Source organism: Microtus oregoni, unplaced genomic scaffold (genome assembly GCF_018167655.1).
Source record: "Microtus oregoni isolate MIOR12 unplaced genomic scaffold, Mior012 000001F_ref0000356, whole genome shotgun sequence".
Lineage (NCBI taxonomy): Eukaryota > Metazoa > Chordata > Mammalia > Rodentia > Cricetidae > Microtus > Microtus oregoni.
The window spans coordinates 6278087-6294599 of record NW_024543060.1 but is presented as its reverse complement, the minus strand read 5'-3'; the positions used below and the strand labels follow the sequence as shown (position 1 = coordinate 6294599).

At 42.9% G+C, this 16513-nt stretch overlaps 1 protein-coding gene across 4 annotated transcripts in view; it reads right to left on the bottom strand.

The window, feature by feature from the left end:
- Adra1a (adrenoceptor alpha 1A) overlaps positions 1-16513 on the bottom strand; it is a 109361-nt gene that overhangs the window by 41783 nt on the left and 51065 nt on the right. The window contains exon 3 of one of the 4 annotated variants that reach the window (XM_041665522.1): positions 4639-4758. The exons of the other annotated variants lie outside the window; for them this stretch is intronic. Within the exon in view, the coding sequence (XP_041521456.1) occupies positions 4646-4758 (113 nt within the window). The 3' untranslated portion in view covers positions 4639-4645. Of the gene's footprint in view, positions 1-4638; positions 4759-16513 lie in introns of those variants that run through there. 4 annotated transcript variants of the gene reach the window in all.

The following is a 16513-nucleotide window of genomic DNA, read 5'->3' as shown; positions in this document are numbered from 1 at the left end:
ATAAAGAAACTAGCTTGGTCTATCAGCTAGTTGGGGGAAAACTAAACTGAATGCTGGAAGAAAGGAGGCAGAGTCAGAGAGAAGCCATGGAGCCTCCACCAGAGACAGACATGCTGAAACTTGTCAGGAGGCCATGAGCCTTGTGGTAAAATATAAAATAATGAAAATGAGTTAAATTAATATGTAAAAGCTAGCCAATAAGAAGTTAGAGATAATAGGCCAAGCAGTGATTTAATTAATACAGTTTCTGTGTGGTTATTTTGGGAGTCTGGGTGTCCAGTAAATGAACAAGTGGCCCTCCGACTACATTCCCCAATCACTTTATTTTTAAAATTTTAAAACTTTGCTATTAAAAATGTTGCAAAAACAAAACAAAACAAAAAACAGCAGCAACAGAAAACAGTCCATGTGGAAACTAAGCAGACTCACAGACGATACGACTCAATACGCTCCTATGGAGTTGTTAGACTAGTTCAGTGGAAGCTGTGGAGTGTCTCACTGGGTTTTACACTTTCACTGGTGAATGTATCTTTATATACACTCATCCACCATCTCAAACAAAAAGTCTGTGCTAGTGTCGGAACCAGAAGACAGCTAGCTTTATGTCCTCTTTCATAGTTGATGCTTACTTACTACACTCAGTCTTTCTTCTCTGCCTTTACTGGTCTTTTTTCTACATGTTATACTGTATCTGTATGTACATTATAAGCTAGATTCTGCAGCTAGATAAGAAGAAAAATGCAGGGTAGTTTTCCTTCTGAGACTGTGTGATATCACTTAATATTTTACATTTTAAGTCTGTTCCTTTTCCTACAAATCTTGTGATTACAGTTTTCTTTAGATAATGGTATTCATTCATATATGTACACACACACACACACACACACACACACACAGAGAGAGAGAGAGAGAGAGAGAGAGAGAGAGAGAAACATTATTGTCCATTCATCTGTTGATGTATAGCTAGGTTGATTCCAATTCTTTGCTATGTTGAATAAAGCAAATTAAAAGTCATTACTATTAAAGATAGCAGAACTCTGATGCCCAAAGTCAGAAACATTTCCAAATCAAAGCAAAGAAAATGAGAAATATCAACTATCTTCAGCCACCAAAAGACAAACATCCCCAACAGCATTAGGTAGAAGGTAAGGTTATACAATACAGCATTATAAAATACTTAGTTATATAATAAATTTAAAGTCATTGAATGCGTTTGTCTTTTTGCTGAAACACAGCATGGCTGAGGGGGGCAGAACCTGGCAAATGTTTTTGTGTGAAGGGTCAGACAGTGACTATTTCTGGCTTTGTAAACCCCAGAACGCTGACTGCTTAGCTCTGCATGCACAAAGCAGTTGTAGGAATTCAAATGAATGTGTGATCCAATAAAACTTTATCTGTAGACACAAAAATTCTAACTTTACAAAGTTTTCATGAAATACATTCTTTTGATTTTCCCCCAGTCATTTACAAAATGCCAAAATCACTCCTAACTCATGGGATATGCAAAACTGGGAGTAGGACTGGCCTAGAATTAACCCAGGGACAACAGTTAACTGACAGTTCAGCAGGAATTGTCGCTTGTTTTAAGGGGGACTCTTGTCTCCATTGTTATAAACAGAAAACAGGTCTTTTAAGTTATAGCTAATTAATAATAATTTATAAGATTAAATCAATGCAGCAAGAGAAGAAAATTGGAAACACATAAAAATGTTCTTTCTTAGCTATATACTGGTGATTTGTTACCTGGAAACACAGTGTATTTAAATTTAAATAATATTGTGTGTGTTTGTGTGTGCACATGTGCATTCAGGGACAGGTGTGCCAAGGCAAGTGTGTGGGGATCAGAGGACAACAACCTTGTAGGATCCAGGATTGAACTCAGGTCAAGTGCCTCTGCCTCCTGTGCCGTCTTGCTACCCCTACTCCCAATGATATATTTTATATTAAAAAAAATCTCATTTTCTAAATTTGGCTTCTTTAAGTACCTAGAAACAGTTATCAGTGCAGTTGCAATGAGCATGCCATCCAATGGTGCGCCACTCCCTTTGAGGAAATAGAAGTCTGTGTGGACACCTGAGGCTAGACTGGCCCCAGGGAAGGCAGCCATGAGAAACTGCATACCCATGTCACCAGGCCTTAGAACTCACCCATAAAGTCACTCTTGGCCAAAAGTGAGGCAAAGTGAGATCCAACAAGGCTTTACAGAGGCCGGATAACAGCAGTAGGATTAGCAATGTGTCTAATTCTGTAAGTTCATAAGTTCTGAGAAAAATGAAACTCTTACTGATAGTCTTGGAAAGACGTTAATTAACCACCTTAATTATTAATAATTAATGACATCAATTATTGAGAGAGCAGACAAATAAGTGAGGGTTCAACATTAATGCTGTCCTGTGTGCAGTATCTACACCTCAAAGAGCCGGTGAGCAATGCCTCTTCTTAGGGATTCTTCCAGTTCAGAAATGAAGACAGAATGCAGAGCTAGATAGAATTTTACCACTTTTGGTAACCATTATTAACATCTTTTTAATTTACAAAATTTTAAATATTTTATGTTTGTCTGTGTGTCTGTCTGTCTATGATGTGTGCAGGTACCCTTGGAGACCAGAAACAGGAGTCAGGCCCTGGAGCTTGTGAGCACCCAGGTGTGTGCGATGGGAACTAAATTTGCATCCTCTGGAAGAGCAACAGGTGTGCTTAACCCCTGAGCTTCTTCTCCAGTTCTGTTTGCTTGTTTGCGTTTGAATTTGGAAAGCAGTTTCTTTTCACAAAAATACATGTCATCTTCTCACTCATAGGCTTGTTATTCATGTTGCTATTGTTGCTGTTGGGTTTGTTGTTTTTGTTATTTTAAATGAGTTGCAACTAAAGCTTTTCTCAGTTATAATGTTTGATATGTTAGATACTGGAGGATACAATCTGCAAAGACAAAGTCCTCCTGGAGGTCCTGTGTGATCCTAGGCATGCATCCGGGGCCCAGTAACATCTGAAAACCATTGTCCATTTGTTGAGAAGACTTCCAGGGAAATTTCAAAGAAAAGAAGTCAAGACAGAAATAAATAAATAAGTCAATGGATGATCCTTGAACATTTCCTGGAATCCTGGTGCTGAAGTAGGAGAGAAAAAGACCTTTGTCTCAGTGTCTGAAAAAGCATGGGATAAATCCGGACTAGCTAAACATAGCGGACAATGAGGACTACTGAGAACTCAAGAACAATCGCAGTGGGTTTTTGATCCTACTGCACATACTGGCTTTGGGGGAGCCTAGGCAGTTTGGATGCTCACCTTACTAGACCTGGATGGAGGTGGGTGGTCCTTGGACTTCCCACAGGTCAGGGAACCCTGATTGCTCTTCGAGCAGATGAGGGAGGGGGACTTGATCGGGGGAGGGAGAGGGAAATGGGAAGCGGTTGCGGGGAGGAGGCAGAAATCCTTAATAAATACATAAATTAAAAAAAAAGAAAAAGATCTTCAAGTTATCAACCTGACTGTTTGATTCTGAATCAGATTGCTGCTTGCCCCATCAGACAGATGAGTCTTAAATAGCTTCTATTTAAAATTAAAATTTCTAGTTAGCGTACAAAATAATGGGCTTCATCATGAGGTTTTCATGCATGTATATGATCACGCTTTGCTAATTCTCAGCCTATTAGCCTCTCGTGTCTGCCTCCCTCTCTCTCTCAACCCCACCATTTCTCTAAACAGTAGACATTCTGACAATACCCTAGGTGTCCATCTGGCTGGATGAGCAAATTTTAGTTTTCAAATTATTTGTATTTATGTATTTAGTCTGTGTGTGTTTATGTGAGTGTGCGTGTATGTTTGTGGGTATGGCTGTCACAGCTCAAGTGTGGAGTTTAGAAAACAACTATTGGAAATTGGTTCTAGCCTTCTAACCCATCTGTCCCAGGGATCAAACCCAGGTAGGTCTTCAGGTTTTTAACAGCCAGTACCTTTTCCTCCTGAGCCACCTTCTGGGGTCAGTTCGGGAGAATGAACTTCTCCCATTCATAAAAAGCTGTTTTCTTCCCCGAGGTGGGATGAACACAGTATGAGAAGGGCTGAGAGCACAGTTGGCAGGTTCGCATGCGCATTTCTCTGTTCCCGGAAGTCGGGAGCCACCGGGGCTCTTACCCACCTCCTGCTCACTCTCATTTACCTTTTATACTTAGGACATTTTTCATCTCCAGACTGCTTTCCCAGGCAGAGATAATAATTCCATTATCTTGACATGCCATTTAATGTATGTGCTGTGAAAGCAGGCTTGTTTGAATCTCTGGAACCTAATGAAAAATGGAGCAGGCATGCTATTTGGAGAAAATGCAATTTATAAGAAACGTTGAAGTTCACAAAAAGGATGTTTGGGAAATTATGTAGGTTACCATTCTTAAGATGGGGAGGGGAGACATTTTGTAGGAACTTTCTAAAACATACTCACATCAACCCATGCCCAAACTGTACCCTCTGTCCGTGCTCCCGGAGGTCCTTTGGGCTTCCTATTTTGTGTATATCAGCGCGCGGCCAGTTTGCTGCCCTTTCCGCTCCCCCACATCCAGAGAGAGCTTCCCAGGAGATGCTGTGATTATTGCTTTCCAACTCGTACACAGAACCTTCTATGTACAAATTTCCACAATGGAGCTCAAATTTAATTAGCCGGAAGTTTCTGAGAGTTATCTGTGTGATGTAGGAAGCTGCTCAAAAGTTCAGTGCTGGGTTCCAGTGGTGGTACAGTCATGGGGGGTGACAAACCTTCCTGATCTAAAAAAAAAAATAACTGGTAGAATTGGGCATTGCCACTGGTTTCAGATTTTAAAGTTTTGGGCTCCAGAGGAGAAAAAAACGCAGCTTGGAATGAGCGCTCTCTCTCTCTCTCTCTCTCTCTCTCTCTCTCTCTCTCTCTCCCTCCTTCCCTCCCTCCCTCTCTCCCTCCCTCCCTCCCTCCCTCCATCCCTCTCTCCCCCCACCCTCTCTGTCTTGCCTTTTGCACCTGTCACACAGGAAGGGAGGAGCTTGCACAGAAGCATTCCTTGGGTGGAAGAAGCACAGATTGTTATTCAGGGATGCAGAGATGGATGAAGCACACAAGGGAAGGGTTGGAAGGAGATGACCATGAGGGATGTGCCAGCAATCTGAAGATGGGTCCTCCTGAACTGGGCTAAACACTGAGCTCTGCAGGCAAGAGGTGATAACTGCAAGGGAACCGAGGAATTTGTTGAGACTTGACTTTAAGCTTTTCTACTGCTCTTGGGTCCCTAAGAGATACTTCTCTGAGGTCTCAGCTGAGCCTAGATTATGAGATGAAGTTTCCACTCTGTCCTGTTTCATTTTTAATGTGGCCACATGTGTGTGACCTCTTGAATTGCTCTTTAAGACATAGAAGGTAGTTGAATATTTTGGATGATTTTCTACTAAATTCAATAATGTAGATGGGTACATACTTTGAATAGAAAAGCCTTCAAAAAACCTACTCAAAAAAATAAAAAGCAATTGATCAATTTATGTAAATAATTTAGGATTGCCAAGGAAAATAGGATAATGTTGGCAACGTTGCACCAACTTCATGGCATATGAAGATGACATAGTCATTAAAGCTGTATTGTGTTAATGAGAGGAAAGAGGAATGGATGGACAGAAGAGAACAGACTATACAAGTGTAGTCAAATGTAGTCAAATTGGGTTTTCAACCAATGTTTGAAAGCAATGCAATAGGGGAAGGAAAGTGTTTTCGATGAGTGGAAAAGAGAGACTGGATATCATAATAAAATGATGATCATTTATTTCTTCTTTATATTGCACAACAAACCTTAATTTGATATGGATTTGTAAACTTAAAGAATTAGGCTACACAAGCTTTCTTCATTGTAAAGATTTGTTTATATTTGCCAGAATGTGTGTATAGGTACCATGTGCATGTCTGGTGCCCTCAGAGCCAGAAAAAGCTGTCAGATTTCCTGTAACTGCAGTTACAGATGGTTGTGAACTGCCAACTAGACACTGGGAACCGAACTTGGGTCCTCTTCAAGAGCAGCAAGTGCTCATAACTCCTGGACTGCCACTCTAGGCCCCTGACTACAAAGCTGTTTACAAGAAACTAGGGACATCTCTTTGTGGTCTTAGGAGAATTTTTCACAGGACATAGAACTCAATAACTACTGAAGTAGATCAACCAGCTTGATAAAAGAGCATTAAAAATGAGCAGATAAAATAAAATATGGGAAAGAAGACAGGCGTTATCAGCGTCTTACAGGCACCTGTGTCTAGAAGGCTTGCATGGAGGAGACTACTCAACAATAAGGTGCCAATCCAAAGAATAGAAAAAACTGAATAGACACCCAGAACAAGAAGATGCACAGCTGGTTTAAAGGGGCATGAAAATATACTTAGCATCCACTAGTCAGCTTTCTGTTAATATAACAGAACATCTGAGATACTATCCAATCAACTTAAAAAGAAGATAAGTGTGTGTTGGCTCATGGTTTTGGAAGGTTTGGTTTGTGGAATGGTTGGAATAAGAATGTCCCTTGTAGGCTTAAGTTTGCCACAGACTTGGTCTTAGTGGTGGTGCTGTTTGGGAAGGTTTAGGAGGCGTGACCTTATTGGAGGCAGTGTGTCACTGGATGTGGGCTTTGAAAGTTGAAAGATTCGAGCTACTTCTGCTTTGTTGTCTCTGCTTCCTTGCTTGTGATTCAAGATGTGAGCCCTCAGCTTCCTGATCTTGCCACTGTGTTCCCTGCCATGAGGGACCCTTAATCCTCTGGGACTGTAAACCAAAACAAATTCTTCCTTAAATTGCTTTGGTCATGGCATTTTATCACATGGACAGAAAATTAGCTAATAATAAATAGTACGAGACAAACTGGCCTGATGGCTGTAGTTCATGGTAGCAAAGCAGATCACTGAGGAAGTGTGTGGTGGAGGAAGCCTGTTTGCCTCCTAGCAGATGCTAGTCACAGGGAACGAGGAAGAGGCCTGTGTCCCACAATTCCCTTCAAGGGCACAACCTCCCACGACCTAAAACCTCTCATTAGGCCCCACATCTTATTAAAGATTTCTGTCAGATTCCTATAGCACCCCAAACTGGAAACCAAGCCTTTATTGCACAGACCGCATGGAACTCCTTCAGTTCCACACAATAGTGGCATCTTTAGTCATCAGGAACGTTGACGTTCCAATCCCAATATGATACTACTAACACTGCTGTCACTTTGCGAGAAAATAAAAAAAAAATGTGGTTTCTCAAAAAGCTAAACTCAGGCCACATGCCTTTCACCCCATCCAACGGTTTCTCTCCTTGATAGTTAAGGGAAACACAAAGCATATAGCCACACCAGGGCTTGCACTTGTATATTCAAACATTATCTGTAAAAACAACAAATTGGAAACACACACACATGCTCATTAAAAATAATTCTCTGTATACATGTAAATATTTCCAGAATAAAGCAAGAGCAAGCTGCAAGCCCCACATGGATGCAACTCAATATCACTGTGGTGGGGGAATAAAAAGGGAGGAATCTACTGGATGACTCCTCCGTGTCCAACTCAAGAAGTAGAGAGCTGATGTGACGGTAGACAGACAACAGCATCTGCCTGGAACCTGAAATCCCATCGCCACGGGTGGCACGGGCATCTGGTTTTGTTTAGAATCACCTTGACACGAATCGAGGCTTAGTGAACGAATGACCATAGAAAGTAGAAGTCAGTACACTGAAAGTTTGGGTCTAGCTCCCAATGATACAGACCACCTCTGTGTGACTACTTGGCAGAACAGAGGACAGCTGTGGGAACGTCCAAATGAAACGAGTTATGAAAATAATTGCAATGATAAGGGCTGATGGAAATTTAATTTATTCTTATTGTTTGACATTAACAGCTGTGAGAAGCCACAAAATTGGAATTTCATAGCTCATCAGTGAGCACAGCGACGGCTTTGTGTTGAAATTATCTTTGAAGACACACACACACATACATACACATACACACACATACACATATACACACATACACACGCATACACACATACACACACATACACCACACACACACACACACACACACACACACACACACTTATATTCCACAGATTCTGATTCTGACCTCTGAGACAAGGCCTCGATTTTTTTCCCCAATGCCTTTGGTGATTGTGATGAACGCTGCAGGTTAGGAATATAATCCTAACAGATCAAGTAGATGGCTATTCTTTGTGGTCACTGACGAGGAGATCTCAGGCACGTCAACACCAGTTTGTCCCCTCATTCTCTCTTCTTAGATTTCCCTAGGCAGCCTCAATATAGTCCTGTCATTGTCATGGTTGGCCTTGTCAACTTGATATAACCTAGACTCATCAAGGAAGAGACTGTCTATGAGGAATTGTCTACAGTGGGTTAGCCTGTGAGCATGCCTTGGAGCATTGTCTTAATTAACTTAGTTGTTGTAGGAGGGAAGACCCAGTCTACCGTGAGTGACACCATTCCCTAGGCAGGAGCTGTGAACTAGGTCAGTGTGGAGCATCCTAGCTGAGCACAGGTAGGCAAGCAAGTTAGCATGAATGCATTCTGTCCTTGATTGTGCATATGATGGGACCAGCTGTTGGATGTTCCTTACAAGGGTGGGCAGTAACCCAGAACTGTGAGCTGAAACAAACTCTCTCCTAAGGTGCTTCTTGCCAGGCTCTTTTTTTTTTTTTTTTTTTTAAATCACAGCAGCAGAACACTAATGGTGCTTTATTTCATTCTCCAAGCTATCACAGCTGGATAATAAATTGATGTAAATAATGTGGACTGGCCAGGATCTACAAGGTAGAGCCTATACCCACTTTCGAGCAGATCATCTGTGTGCCAGGCATTGTGATAGGGAGACCATGACTTGAAGCGAAAAGGGGTGTAGGAGCAACTGTGTGGCCTCTCTGTGCCCCAGAACTTTTCTCATTTAACTTTTCTGAAGAAAGATGGTGATAGCTTAGAATTTCAGCATAAAAACAGGTATGTGAGTCTAAATTACCAAGTAGGCAGGGGTGGGTTTGAACCTGACATTGACATTCTCTCCTTCTGTGCTCTGTTCAGACAGCAAAATGCTAACTCCATTTCTATTTTTCCTCCTTTGAAGGATGAGAGAAAATCCTTTCCATGGGCTCTTTCCTCCCATCCTTCCCCTCTCCCCCTCCGCGATACACGGATACACCCCTGCCACGGGGGGCTGCTACTTCTGTACTTTTAGCTCAGTAAGACTCATTTAACCTCCGGTGTTTGAACCTCTACAGCCTTCCTGACTCCAGATGCTACGCTCTCACACCTAAGCTGACCTGTTTTTGCTCATTCTAGTAGGATAGCGAATACGAAGAGCATAGGTAACCCCTCGTCCAGTTCATAGTCCCTCTAGGTGGGAGAGAGAGCGCGCAGCTCACGCTTTCTGTGACTTCTGGCCGAGTTTTAGTGGAATGAAAGTAGAACGCCAGAGCCTGACAGGAATGAAAAGACTCCAGCGCTCAGGGCCCTATCCAGGCAGTGAATAATGGCTAAGAGAGTCGTCATACAGTAGGGGAAAAGATGTCAGGCCTCGATGTATGGAGACAGAACAGCCTACAGTTTAGTGCAGACTCTCCAACACCGTGGATGTCTCCCTCAATCTCTTCACTTCAGTTGCACCTGAGTTTGTGCATTGCAACAGGTGCCACTCACCCCCAAGGATGAACCAGGGATGAGGCTGGGAGGAGGGGAGCAACGGACCTGGCGGGGACAAAAGTGGTGGATGGAAAACCTTGGGAAAGAAGAACAGGCTTTGAATCTTCAAGAACGACAAGTGACTTAGGAGAAGTAAATTAAGGAATGGGAGGGGGCTATTGATATGACTTACCAGAGTGGATGATGGTGGGTACCATTTACAGACAGGAGAGATATGAAGGCTATGGGAATAGGGCAGGGCTTGGTTATGCAATGGTCTACATGACTTTTCATTTACTTTATTTCATGCAGGTGAGTGTTTGCCTGCATGTGTGTATGTGTACCATGTGCATGTAAGAATCTGCAGACCTGCACTTTATCCCTGAACGCATAATAAAGAGTCCCATATGATGGTGGCGTGCTCTTGTAATCCCGGCATGAGCGAGGCGGAGACAGGCAGATGCTTGGGGCTTCTGAGCACCCAGAAAGTCAAACTGGTGAGCTCCAGCAACCCTGCTTTAGAATACAGGGTGGATAGCCCATGAGGAATGGCAGCTGAGGGTGTCCTCTGACTCCCACACAAAACCTCATACTCCCTTCACATCCACATAAAAAAAATATGTGGGCTGACAGAAAAATCCAGAAGCCTTAGAATCATCAATTTTTCACAAGGAGAAAGCCTGGCGATCCTTTCACAGCAAGTCATTATTTCTCTTTACAAGACTCACAAAGCTAATCTTACTCACTAAGCAGGGCTTCCTAAAAATATCGGCTTGGGAGCCTGGTGGTGCACACCTATAATCCCAGTTACTCAGGAAGACAAGGAAGAGCAGCAGTTCAAGACTTGCCTGGATAATTTGAAAAGAAAAGAAAAAAGGAAAGAAAAGGGTGTCTAGCATTGGGCATATCGGTCAACTCTCCAAATCTTTCCTATAGGTAGGACTAGAAGAACCTTTATGAGTCAAAGACTTCTAGAATTTTCTTCCTATTCTTTATCCATGCAATGAGGATGATCATGCTATATTCCCAGGTCTTATCTGGACAGTTGTGTACTGGTAGAGGTAGAAGGATAAAGGAGGGCAACTAAGCCTATGGGCAAGGAGACATGGATTGAAGAAATCAAACTGAGGCACGTGACTAGCACCTCGAGGCTCAGAAGAGGCTCTGCCCCTCTGCTTCCCTCTGACTTGATGGGAAGGAATTTCTTCCCTGGCGAGATGTTGCTAATTAGAGTAAACATGACCTACCTGGGAAGCTGCTCTAGAAGACTGGGCTTCACAATTCAACCCTAACCTTTTAAGGGAAGGACTGAAGGTTGCTCAGCTCTGGGGCTTCTGTGATGTCTTGGGCAGGTGGGGACCTGGTTGAATGAAGAGTCCTGTGGGCAGAAAATAGCAAGAAGGATGCCCACTTCGGTAGGACAGTAGTAGGACTTGAAGTGGGAACATGCACCCGAGGTTCAGAAGAGAACAGAATAAGGACTGTGGGGGACTGAGGAAGAGATGGATGTGACGAAGGGGCCAAGGCGCATCCATCTTTGCCCCTCATCTATAAATTCTGAACCCACCTCTTCCTTTTCAAGCTCTTGACGGACAGCTTTCTTTGCCATCACCTGTTCATCTCTGGAGACATACCCTTCTCAAGTCCCTCAAATCAGACACATGGCTGTCTGCTCTGCTCTATTTTCCTAAGTTCATACCCTGAGTATCTAACAGTTCCTTGCTTCAAAATTAGAATGAAGTGCACAATACTCAGTGAGCTGTTTTAGCCTTGACCCAGTCTCTCCTGTTCCCCTCCAGTCCTGCACGTGATCATTTTTATTACTTTCTTGCTTATTCATCTACTGTTTTATTTTATGGAAATACAAGAAAATATGTTGATAGATTCATATTTCTGATATTTTCGATCAAAAAGGTGGCATGCTATATGATTCTACGTGGGTTTTTTAAAACTTAATGCAACTTGGCCCTCTCATTTCTGATCATGCATGAAGATCTTCAGCCTTACAGGCTGCTATGTGTATTTGTGTGTGTGTGTTTATTCAGCCCATACCTATTGTCGTATAGCTAGGTTGCCAATTTTTCACATTATATACACTGTGGAAATAGTGACTAACCATGAAGAGCTTGTTGTCCTGGTTCTTTACATACTTGTTTTCTTTGTTTCCATGGTAACTTGGCTATTCTTGGGACTCTGCAGCTCACATCTGTGGCAGTGATGAAGCTTTCCTGCTCATATTTGTCTCTCTGCCTGCTTCTGGATGCCTGCCTGATATTCTGGTGTTGGTATCCCACTCGCATCTCAGCTGCCTCAAAACTCACATTGATTATTTCTTTCGTATTTCTCTGCTGTTGTCTCCTCCCAGTGAAGAGGCTCCAGCTGCATGCCACACTCGCTGTTCTCACTGAGTGGAGCAACCTCGCTGTCTATATCAGGCAGAGCAATAAACTCGGTCTTCTTTCTTGCACAGGGCTTTTCATTCTTCTTTGTTAAGACCATTGAACTTCTTGGTCTCACTGTGTATTCCTGTCTGATTTGAAATTCACTATGTAGACTGGGCTGCCTTACAGACTTGCAATAATCCCCCTGCCTTTACTTCTGAGTGCTGTGATTACAAGGTATACTACCATGCTTGCCTATACTTAGATATTCATAAAACAATGAATAATTAACCAATAATGAAGTTTCTGAGAAAGAAGTCAATAATACAATCCTAACTGCAAGCATCTCACAAAGAAAAAAATTACTTAGGCATAAGCCTAGCCAAGGTGGCAAAAAACTTATTCATTGAAGACCATAAATCACCAAGGAAAGAAGATGAAAGGATAGCTCATGTCAATGGATCAGCAGGATCAAGACTGTTAAAATGAGAATATCACTGAAAACAATCTATAAACTCAATGCAGTTCCCATCAGAATACATGTCTCACAGCTCTAGAGAAATAACCTTAAAAGTCCCTAATAGTCAAAACAACCGTGAGGAGAACAAAGAGCTATCCAAACCATCACCATACAACACAACCATAACCACACAACACAATCATCACCAAACACACAACCATCACCACACAACACAACCATCACAACACAATACAACCATCACCACACGACACAACCATCACCACACGACACAACCATCGCCACACGACACAACCATCACCACACAACACAGCCATCACCAAACACACAACCATCACCACACAACACAACTCTCACCACGCGACCAACCATCACCAAACACACAACCATCACCACACGATACCACACCCAAAGTAAGCACTACAGAACTGTGTGGAGAACAACTTAGTACTCAAAAACATAGCCAACAAAGACAGCTGTCACAGCAGGGGATGGGGTAGACACCCAGAAATAAAGCAACACAAATCTCCCTGATTATCAGGAGGGTACCAAACACATTCCTGGGAGAAAAGACAGTGCCTGACATGTAGACCGAAGAAAACAGTGTATCTGCACGCCGAAACTAGACCCCTATCTCTCCCCATGTGCAGAAATCAACTCAGAATGGATCCAAGGGACTTGAAACTTCTGGAGGAAAACATGGGGGAAAACTTCAAGACAGGGGCATAGGAGAGACTTTCTGAAGTGGACTCCAGTAGCTTAGAATCCACATCCAAAATTGACAAATGAGATTGCGTGAAATTAGAAAACATTTTACAGCAAAGGAAACAATCAACCGAGTGAGGAGACAAGACTATAGAGTCGCAAAACTCTCTTTCCTAGCTGCACATTCAACAGGATTAATACCTAGAACATACAGAGGACTACAAAAATAAAACCAGAATACCAAGAGATTAAGTCAGTTATTCAACAAATGGGCAAATAAACTGATCGGATAGATCCCCAATGAAAACATACAACCGGCCAGTGAATGCATGAAAAAAGTCAACATTCTGAGCCTGGTGTGGTGGCACACACCCTTAATCCCCACACTCAGGAAGCAGAGGCAGGTGGATCTCTCAGTTCCTGGATGGCCAGGGCTACACAGAGAAACTTTGCCTTGAAAAACCAAAGCAAATCAAACAACAACAACAAAACCAAAACCCTCAACACCCTTAGCCATGATGAAAATGCATATGAAAAGCACACTGAGATTTTGTCTCAAGTTAGAATAGCCATCACTGAGAAAACACAAAACCACAAAAGCTGGTGGGGATCTGGGGAAAACAAATTGTTCTGCATCCAAGGTAGGAACGTGAATTAGTCCAGTCACTGTGGAAATCAATATGGAAATTCTTCAAAGAACTGAAAGTAGAATTGTTGTATGATCAAGCCATATTGTTCTTGAGTTTATATCTAAGGAACCTAAGTAAGCACATGGTGCAGGTGTCTGCTAACTGTGTTTATTGAGGCATTACTACAACAAGATACAGAATCAGTCCTAGGTGCTTGTTAGCACACAAATGGGTAGAGAAAATGTGTATACATATATGTACATATATAGTTATAGTTATTAGAGGAAGATGTGATAAATATACATAATGGAGTATTTTACTCAGTTACAGAAGTGTTATTTTCAAGACAGTGCTGGAACTGGAGGCATAAAAAGGTTAGGGAAGAAAACTCCCACCCTCTTAGAGGGACATCGTGCCCCTCATTGGGAACGTAGTTTTTGCTGGGAATGAAGGAAGCTGTTGGTCACCAGAGCCCAAGGCTATCCTTGTTAATGGTGAGCTCTGTCACCATTCGCCATGGTCCCTTCAGAATCTGTTGTGATGCAGAACAATGTATACACCTGCCAGGACACATGTGCTGACCTGGCCTCTGCAGGTGCACTTTAGGGGGGCACTTCCAGTCTCACTGCCTGCCGTACCCCAGACTGAATTTTATATCACGGCTCGTTTGAGCTACTACCGAAAGATGCCTCCTAGCTCCCACTGCTTGGACGATGCCATCTTCTCTGCCTAGAGAACTTTTCTTCTTGACTCTAACCTAAAACGAATCAGATCTCAATGCCCAACATCTCTGAAAGTGTTACCTAATTATCCTAAAATCACCGAAGCCCAAAAGAAATCACCTTAGGAGAGGAACTAGAACCAGAATTCTGTCTGGAATCAGCAGGGACTCATTCTCCTGCCTCCCGACAAGGTTAAGTACTAAGCAGATTGGGGAATGTGGAGGCGGTGGGACAATCAATATAGTAACAGTTTATGAAATCAGAAAGTCTTATATACGTCTGTCAAACATATAGTACATGAACAGTCAATTAAATGGAAGTATATCAACTTTTATTTTCAGATCAGGAAATGTGCTAGACATGGAATGCCATCTTCTGTTGAAGGGAGGAAGAAGGGAAGGAGGGAAGGAGAGAATGAGGAAAGGAGGATGTGGTAGTTTGAATGTAACTGACCTCCTTAATCTCACAGGGGGTGGCGCTATTAGGAGGTGTGGTGTTGTTGGAGTAGATATAGCCTTGTTGGAGGAAGTGTGTCACTGTAGACTTACCTATGCCCAAGTCATGCCACTTCCTCTTGTCTGCCTATCAAGATGTAGGACACTCATCTACTTCTCCAGAACCATGTCTGCCTGCCTGCATGCTACCATGTTGTGCCGTGACAATAATGAACTACACTTCTGAAATGTAACTGAGCCACCACAATGAAATGTTTCCCTTTATAAGAGTTGCCGTGGTCATGTCTCTTCAGAGCAATAGAAATCCTAAAACAGAGGGGGGGGGGGGGAACACACGCGCGCGCACACACACACACACACACACACACACACACACACAGAGAGACAGAGAGAGAGACAGAGAGAGAGAGAGACAGAGACAGAGAGACAGACAGAGAGAGAGAGAGAGAGAGAGAGAGAGACAGATAGACACAGAGAGAGAGAACCGAAAATGAATTATGGCTACTGATTTAGTCTTAACACATGCAGACCAATGCCAGCTACCCACACCATGGTAGCAAAATGAGAATCCTAGACATGGCTTGTATCTCCAGTCTATTTGCTGTTTGATTTTGGCAAAGTTCACAATAAATTTGGGCCTTCCATTTCACAGAGGGTTAATGGAAAGTCCCTTAGACTGCAGTTCCTTCTTTAGTACGGAGCCCCTGACTTTTGTCACAGCTGTGGAAGTTTGGTTCTGAGGGGGGACCTTCTGGCTGTACTGTTACTTCCTGCCTTTCCCTGAACAGAGGCCCGCTGGCCAATACAAGTCTTTTCTTATGGCCAACTATTAATACTTCAATATGCTCAGAAGCCATATCTCTAACACCAGGATCTTGACCCGTTGTGGTCACCACCAAAGCCAATTTTACAAAGGGACCACCTTGTGATTTTTATTAGTTCAGACAAACTTTACTTCAGCCTAATTTCGCGCTGCATGTCTGAATTCCCACTGAGTCGATCAAGATGGCAGGATTTTTGTTTTCTTTGCTCCATCTGAAGACTTGGTGACAGGCAACGAGCCTGAAGCAGCTGCTCTGCCTCACTGGGGAGAAAGGCCGCACACGTTTCCTGAAAGCAGCCATCTGCTGGAATCTTCCAGTCATGGGCACACGGATGAGGGAGTGGAGAGTGCCTTCAAGAAGCTTGACGAAAGGCAACTAATCGGTCCTAATTACTCTCATAGTGTTCTAAAACACTCGAGTGAGAAGGAACACTTGGGGGCAGTTAGATGGCTCAGAGGGCAAAGGCACTTGCTGCCAAGTCTCCTGACCTGTGTTGCTCTCCGGGACTGTGTTGGAGGGAGAGAACCAACTCCCGCAGGCTGTCCTCTGATCTCCAGCTGTGTACCTTGGGATGCCTCCTCTCCTCCCAATAAGGAACATGTGAAAAGAAAAGGAAGGTCTTCATAACATCCTAATACCACGGCGCTTTGGTGATGGTGT